This window comes from Echeneis naucrates, chromosome 20 (genome assembly GCF_900963305.1).
Source record: "Echeneis naucrates chromosome 20, fEcheNa1.1, whole genome shotgun sequence".
NCBI lineage: Eukaryota > Metazoa > Chordata > Actinopteri > Carangiformes > Echeneidae > Echeneis > Echeneis naucrates.
The window spans coordinates 9,402,890-9,411,364 of NC_042530.1; the positions used below are offsets into that span (position 1 = coordinate 9,402,890).

Here is an 8,475-nt window from a genome sequence, read left to right on the forward strand (position 1 = left end):
GACATTTCTCTGGCTGAAAAATGGTTTTTATTCCTGCATGGTGGTCTGCAGGTTTTCTCAACATCAATCTGCCACTGAAGGCGTGTGCATGTTTTTATTTTTACACCCCAGTGGCCAATGAGGTTGAAATGATTTAGCCATAGTAAATTAAAAATTCCAATAAATCATGAATTTTAGTTTTTTCAAATGATTCTTCAATGTAAGACAAAAAACACAATTTCTTCATAACACCTTTTATTAATAGTTCTATAATATTCTATTTCACATTGTTTATCTTTCCTGGTTTAGGCCTATGTCAGTTTTAAAGGAATTTAAAATAATAAAAGATAACTCGTTTTAAACCAGGAAACTTAGAATCACTTAATAAGAAAAAGAACTGTCCTCCACTCAGTTCCTCTGGGGAAAGTTTTGACATAAATAATTATCTAAAAACCTAATAATTCATAAACACAGGGGAAATTCTACACAGGGCGACATTCATTAAACACTACACCGAGTGCAAATCATCGAAACTCCTGAAATATACACGGCCTTGTTTTGAAAATCTTTTTTTTGTTGTTGTATGTCCCCCCCCACACACACACCCCGCCCCTTTCCTTTTTTTCTTTCTTTTTTTTTACACAATATGTACAATTTTCTTTCACACAGTCACGTCATTAGAGAAACAGCTCTACTCTCATGTCCTGTAGTCAGCCTGTGTGTGTGAGAGAGGTTATCTCCGGCTTGATGCGGACATTTTAATCGTTGCTGAGTGTGGCTGAGGAACAGGCGAGCAGCAGAGCAGTCAGGCTCATAGAGAAGGCTATGGAAGGTCTATGGATTGGTTTCCTTTGGTTCGGGGGGGGGGGGGGGGTGGGCGACCTCCACCAGCTCGCCGTTATTACGGACGCAGACAGGCTCAGCCCACATGAATGCATACAGATGAAGCAGTGTTAATGTCGAGCACTGGGGTTGTCCACATTTGAAGTTGCTCAAGAATCCTTTCTAAAGTCTGGCTTCCCCTGCGGTTCTTAAACTCTGCATGTGTGTGTGTGAGCTGACGAATGCTTTAAATAAGCAAAAAAAACCAAACCCTCCACAGTAAAATATTCTGTGACTAGTTATTATATTTTATTAATATTAATTTGGCTTGTAAACTCAAAACGTTTGGCAGTGAATGCAGGAAATGCCCCTCTAAGTTGTGTATATTTCCTAAGGCATTCATGGGTGAGTAGCAGGTGTCTGTTCCAGTGGGTCTAATCTTTTAACATTTTTACACACTGGCCTTTCCATCCATAGCAATGATGAACATTTAGTAAATCACCATATGTGTTCCACATAGACATTAACTTAATAATTTTTAAGTAACGTATTGGAGTTAAAATATATAAATTTCCTCTGAACTGTGTGAAATATTAGTCATCTGGAAATATTAAAGTACAGAACTCAAGCCAATGTTCTCTGTTACATTCTGCACAGGTGACCTGTATGCATGTAGCACACTGTACGAAAACTATACATGATGCCTTCAGTAAATGATGCAGTTAATTTTGACTTTATTAATAAAATGGCAAAAAATATTCAAAATATTTTTAACCTTAAAATGTAATTGTTTAAACAATGGAGGGTGACACAATAGCAGTAATTATTACACACACACAAACACTCTTTTTTTTTTTTTTTTTTTTCCTTTTCTTTTTTTTTAGCTAGTGCTCTTTTGAATTTGGTCATGCTATTTTGTTGGGGAAACATGAGGTAACAGGGGTGGTTGAACAGGGGACATCAGGTCATCGGCCTCTGGAGGCATGAATGGGCTGTTTGGACGTGGGGCAGGGGTGTAATGGAATGGGGCGCAAGCCCAGGATAGGGGGCCTAGAGCTGGTGTTGAGTGTTCAGCACACCTCCTTCCCTGTGGCTCCGGTGGGCAGGATGTTAAGCTGGGTGAGCTGAGCCGAGTGTTCCTTGGCCTTGAGGCGCAGTGTGGCGATACTGGAGGCCCTGCGGTCCGCTGCAGCTGAGGAAGAGGAGGAGGAAGAAGAAGTGGAAGGGTCAGGGAGGACAGGACCCGCATGGGAGGGGTTCTCTACAGGAGGGGCAGGCTGACGGAGAAGAGCTGCAGCAGTGGAAGCACTGGTCAGGGGACTCATACTAGAGAAGAGCCTGAAAGAGGACAGAAATGTGACCATCTAAATCATCTATGGATGCTTAACATGTTTTCAGGTACAATTATTTGTGACATAATCTCATAGAAGGCTAATTTTTCTTGCTGCTTGCTTTATAATAACCTCTTTCTCCTGACACTAGTGCCACTGACTCCAAGTACCGTGTGTGTAACAGCTGGAGAAGGTCAGTGTCCCACATTTCCTCTTTCCTTTTTCAGATTGCTTTAAATTTGCCATAACTAGATTAATATCATTCAATGCATGCTGATTTCCCTCATAAAAGGAAAAACAGCAAGTACAAGGTTAATAATGCTGTTGGCTCTAGAGAAGGAAGCTAATAGTGGCATATGGTTTGTGTAGTGCCACCCATCCTCACAGCTTGTCTGGCAGGATCACACCTTTGGTTAATTTATTAAGGCATTTGAAGGAGTGATTAGACACCACAGTGAATGGCTAACACTATGACATATTTGTATAAGACATTAGGACAAGCAGTACCTCAGTATCACAGAGGATTGCTGTAACCATCGGGTATGAGAGTTGCATGAAATTTTGGGAGTTTATCTAAAGCTTGGTTAGTGTTGTCCATTCTTCTCTACATTTGTTTGGCTGCTAAATTGAAGTGATTTACTGTAAATGCAGGGATAAATGTGATATCCTACAAGAACAATGATTGTTTGGCTCTAAGGAATATATATCAAGTCAAAGAGAGGGCTGTGTATGTGTGGTGCTCACCTGCCAAAAGTGGGTCCGATGAAGGCAGGGTGACGAAACATGGCGGCGGTGCCCAGGAAAGTGCCTAGGCCAAGTGGGGTGGCCAGGGGTGGGGCAGAACCATTGTGGGGTGGCGGAGCTAGGCCTGGGAAGGCTGCTGCCGCTGCTGCTGCAGCTGTCCAGGCAGACTCCAGCGCTGGGTGCGGGTGAGGAGGGAAGGGGCCTCCCTCTAGGTAGTGGCTGAGGGGATGGCCCGCTGCAAGCGGGCCTGGGAACGGCAGACCTGACGGGTGGGCCTGCACCCCGGCCTTCTCACGCTTCCTCCACTTGGCCCTGCGGTTCTGAAACCACACCTGAGGACGGATGGACATGATGGCACACATATTAATATGAGCAGGTAATCACTTTCCTTATAAAGATGACAAAGGCATCACTACATGAGTCTAAGACAGAGGCTTATTAATTTCAAAATAAGGCTGCATATAAACGGGGAAATCAAATTAATATAAACAATAGAAAATAAATCAATCAAAAGGCAAATTCTCCTACACAAAGAAGCATTATTTAAATGACAAAAAGCATGCATAAACATGTTGAGTTATTCAGACTGCAAACATTTAAAACCAGGCTGTAACTCCTCACCCTGCCTGAATGACAGCAATGTTTCATTGTAATTAACGTGACCAGACTCCATTCAGTGTTGTGTCAATGTACTGTAAATAGTTGTCTAGTTCAGGTGGTGGCCAACAGGCGGAAAGTCAACGATAATTACTTGCAAGGTAAACCCTGGCACTCACGGTCCGCAAATCTACTTTCTGTCTAATTAAACCCCCCCTCCCCCCATCCCCCTCCCTGTAGACGGGCTTCAGGGTGGGGAGAGATAATTAAGAGCGGTGTTAACAAAAGATCCAGAAAATTACCGCTGAACTGGCTCCAATAACAATTAATGCGCTTTAAATTAAATTCTTAAGAGATGTAGAAAAAGTGACTTCCATCCAAGAGAGTATTTAACTTTCCCACGCATCCACTGTTGCCCAGTTTGCACTGCAGAAGCACGGGGCTCTCACAATGAGCAAAATGTCAACACGAGCAAAGTGATTGAACGAACCAGCTTGAGCGACAGGGACTGCACACACACACTCTCACACTCACACATTATTCCCAGAGGGCTGTTTAGCATTACACAGCCCCTTGGGAATTTATGAGTTTTTATCACCTCCTGATGGCGCCCGTTAAGTGATTTGTTCACCTACGGCCCCTAAAGAGACATCTGTTGTTTTACCGTCGGCCATAACCTCTCGGAGCTTCCACCGTGTTTGAACTGTCTCTCTGGTTATGAGCCCGGGCTTTCGACATGCAGGCCACGCTTTCAATGTAAGGCGAAGGAGAGGGAGGGATGGAAGGAGGAGGACTGGGTGGGGAGACTGTGTGTGTGTGTGTGTGTGTGTGTGTGTGTGCGCGTGTGCGTGTGTGAGTGAGTGGGGGGGGGTAAGCAGCAAACACCTTTAATGGTCTGTCATTCGCTCCCAAGTGCAAAGCATCGGATCAATGCAGGTCTATTGCAATCACATAATGGGAAATCAAATAGCATTATCCCTCCTCTCTTTTCTCCCTCTCCTCCCCTCCCTTCCTCCTCTCTAGTCTCACACACATCCTTCTACTCACACACACACACATCTCGGCCATGCCCCCTCTTTTTCCCCTCTGATGGGAATTCAAACACCAACTCATCCCAGCAATATAGACAGTGTTTGCTCTTGCACTAAGTGAGTTTTTTATGAATCACCAGTATCGGCTTAATTGCCTCTAAAACGTCCCCAGTTATCGTGTAATAACATTCAATAACAGGAAAGACCTTCCCTGCGCGGCGACTGGGGCCATTTAACACATTTTTACTGTAATAAATTACTGCCTCAAATTGTCCAGTAATCACTGATCCTCAATCAGTGACGCATATCACCTGCTATTATCCAGCGCCGTGTACCAGGGGACATTTTATAGAGGACATAAAATATTAGAGGATCCTGCTTTTTTCCCTTTTTGATTTACAAGTCACAGCCTCCTCTTCTGAGATAAAGATAAACCGAGCCACTTACTTGAACGCGGGCCTCGGTAAGATCCAGGCGCATTGCGAGCTCCTCTCTGAAAAGATTTTTTTTTTTTTAGAGAGAAGAAGTGAGAAAAAGCAGAGAGACAGAAAGAAAAGGTTCAAGGTTATGGGCCACAGTTAGGAAGCAACGTAAAATTGCTGTTTTGTCCTCTCCTGTTGTTCATTGTCAACAAAAGACAACCAAAAATACGCTTGTTTCTTTCTTTCCGTCCCTGGCTTGCAGGGAGACGCCATAGCCATATTCTATTTTCCCTGTCACGAATGGCTAGAAATAGGCCTAGTGATTGTTAGATTTTCCTTAGCCCAGGCCTGTCACTGTAACAACATAATGGTTGAAATAATGACATCTAAACTAACCTGCCACAAAGCAATTGACGCTCCCTTCAGCTGCAAGATGTGTGCAGTGCAAATTAAACCTATGAGTCGTTTTTTTAAGTAAAACGATTGAAAAAAAAAAAAACGAATAATCCCAATGGTTGGGAAATACATAACTAAATACATAAGAAAAATGCAGCTTTATGTGTCCTGCAGTATCAGCGATGGATTTAATATTAAGCATGAACGCGATGTCCCATGTATCAAAAACTCAAATTAGCAGAACATGGATCTGAAATTTTATTCATAAGTCAGTTTATTTTTTTTCTGTCAAATGCGTGAAAATTAAATTATTGTCTTCTTCTGAAACAATTTTAAAATTAATACTATGAACCCCTGCAGTTGTGTATTTGCTTTTATACACGTGCCCGCGGGTTTAGGCCCTGGCTTTGTGTGTGTCTGTACGTGTGTGTTTGTATGTGTGTGAGCGCGAGAGAGAGAGGGGGGTGGGTGGGGGGGGGCGTGTGTGTGTGTGCGTTCAGCCTGTATATAATATCATGTCCTGCAGCTAACCTGAGCTTCATTGGATAATTATTCTTCCTTACAATAATACTGCTGCCATCTGCGTGAACAATGGCGGATACAGGTAACAAAATGTCCCCAACGTGTCAGCATTTACAGGCCTATTGTGTTCACTTGTGCAAGGTACGGGTTTGCTGTTGAGGCATGTTGTGAGGTGAGACCCGCGCACGTCCTGTTAAAGAAGCGTGGAATTTGTTTATTAAAAGAAATGCAATTAATGATCACCTTCTGTGTATGGAGTTGTTAGAGGAATAATATTATAAAAAGCGTTAATGCTTCAAAATGCATTTGAACATTTGATATTTATCGCTTCGTTTTGTCTGTTTTTTTTTTTTTTTTTGGGGGGGGGGGATCAACATAAGAATTATTAATAATATAATAACAAAATAATAATGACCTATTATAATTGTATCAGTATAATTATATATGTGAAGTCTAGACCTACATTTTTTGGTTTTAATTTGGAAACAGGTGGTACTGCAGAGCTAACAATAATAATAATTGCAATGATAATCATTAATATCAATAATATTATTATTATTATTTCCAGCTAAGGAAAACATTTTGAGGGTGGATATATTTTTTCCCAGACTGTCTGTCCTCTTACCGGGTGAACACGTCTGGGTAGTGTGTCTTCTGGAAAGCCCTCTCCAGCTCCTCCAGCTGGTAACTGGTAAACGTAGTCCTGTATCTTCTCTGCTTCCTTTTCAGCATACCTTCCTCCGAGTCACTGCCCGCGGACAGACACACGCTGTCCTCACCGTCCCTCACGTCCGCATCCCCGGCGTTCAAGCTCTCCCTCTCCTCGTCCTTCGGGGACAGCGCTGCCGCGTCAGCGCAGCTCTCCTCCTCCTTCCCGGCGTCCTCCTCGAACTTCAGCGGGCCGAGTTCCACCAGTCCAAGGCTGCCGTCCTCCGAGCCCTCCCCGGGGCTCTGGTCGCCCTCTCCCCGACTCAGCGACGCGTTCTCCCGGTAAGACTTACTGCGACTGATGCTCACCTGCGGTGCTTGGCTGATTTTAAGGCTGTCGCCGGTGTGCTCCAGGAGGAGCCGCTCCCGGTCCAGCTTCTCGGCGTGGTCGTGGAGGTATTTCCCCCCGGGGCCGTACAGGCGGCGGAGCTTGGGCGGCAGGTGCATGTCAGCGCTGAGAGACAGGGGGTCTTTGGTCGGCCCTGAGAGAGGAGCGTGTCAAAGATGTCAAAATACTGAAGCACAAAATGGCTGAGGAAAGCAGAGCAATCATCTTCCTTTGAACATGCTACTTTTATAGCTCCATAAACAATTCCCCCTCACAGAAACACCGACCTAACACCAGGAAACATTTATTCTAACTGGATAGCAAAAAGCAGAAACTCATCTTGAGACGTTACACACTTACACACTTCAGATACAAAACCAGCACATTTCTTTGCCCTGGCCTGGAAGTTTGTTTCTAAATAATTTCCACCAAGCTGTGAAACTTACCGTCGGCCGCTTTATCGAGCTCTCCCCTCCCGGGCAGACCCGTCAAACTTTGTGTCCCGATCAGTCTGACCTTACAGGGGCTGCGGCGGCCCAGAATGCTCTCTATGCAGTAAGAGGAGAGCAGCGTCGGGGATTTGCTGCTCTTCCTCTCGGCCCGGTCGTGGATATCTTCCTCAAACTGACCGCTCATGTCGACCCTTTGGTTCGTCTAGTTTTTCTTAACGCCTGTCAGTCTCCCACTCTCTCTCTCTCCCTCCCTCCGGGACTCCGGTGCGCTCCTTTTCCTTCTCCCCGTCTCCTCTCCTCTCCTCTCCGGCCGGTGTGTGTGTGTTTGAAGCGGGGCCGTTCACTCCTCCCCCCTTCTCCTCTCCCCTGTCTCCCCCTCTGTCTCTGTCTCTCTCTCTCCCCCCCCCCCCGTCTCCCCCTCTGTCTCTCTCCCCTGTCTCGCTGCCCGGTAACGACGGACAGCGGCTCCGCTGCCTCGCTCAGCTCCGATCCGCTCCTCGCGCTCGGTTCGGCAGACGTGTAGGCAGCTGCAGCGCCTGATTGGCTCGCGTGCGTGTATGCAGGGAGAGAGACAGCGCGAGGCCGCTTTATATATTTTAGATTAAAGTTAATTTGAGGGAAAGTCGACAAAACCCGGCATGGAGTTTTTCCGCTCAGTGGAACGAACTCAACAGATGAAGATAAAAATAAAACGCCTCCAATCAGCTTCGATTAGATTCACGTCGGTTTAGGTTTTTCAACATTTAAGTGTTAGACATTTCATGAAGAGACAGCAACATGCAAAATAAGAAACAAGGAAAATGAATGAGTACAGATGTGGGTTTTCTGTTTTTGTTTTTGTTTTACAACATCCATGAACAGTAGCGATGTGCCCCAATACAATAAAAGTGAAGGAGGAGTTGGCTTTATAACTAAGGTTGAAAATAGGCTTTTTTTTGTAGGGAATAGATTTCCTCGTGGTAAATCAGGAAACTAAGGGCAAAACTGATAAAAGAAATTGAATCCATTCAGCTGCTTAATTTCGAGGGTCTTGTTGAATACAACAGAAGCATCGTTATTATTAGTTAGGGTTAGGGTGCTGTGCTTTTCCTGCTATGTCAGGATAAAATGTTTCCTCTGGAAAAGATCTGTTGTGTACAACTC

The 8,475-nt window shown here is 44.6% G+C and overlaps 1 protein-coding gene across 1 annotated transcript; it reads right to left on the reverse strand.

Moving 5' to 3' along the window:
* Window positions 1-1,621: 1,621 nt before the first annotated feature.
* arxa (aristaless related homeobox a) lies at window positions 1,622-7,676 on the reverse strand. Its single transcript, XM_029529237.1, has 5 exons — window positions 7,327-7,676; window positions 6,470-7,034; window positions 4,952-4,997; window positions 2,877-3,208; window positions 1,622-2,139 (listed from the first exon to the last, which is right to left on the reverse strand). Exons 1-5 carry the CDS (start codon window positions 7,514-7,516, stop codon window positions 1,872-1,874), a joined length of 1,401 nt encoding a protein of 466 aa, XP_029385097.1. The 5' UTR covers window positions 7,517-7,676; the 3' UTR covers window positions 1,622-1,871.
* Between the last annotated feature and the right edge of the window lie 799 nt (window positions 7,677-8,475).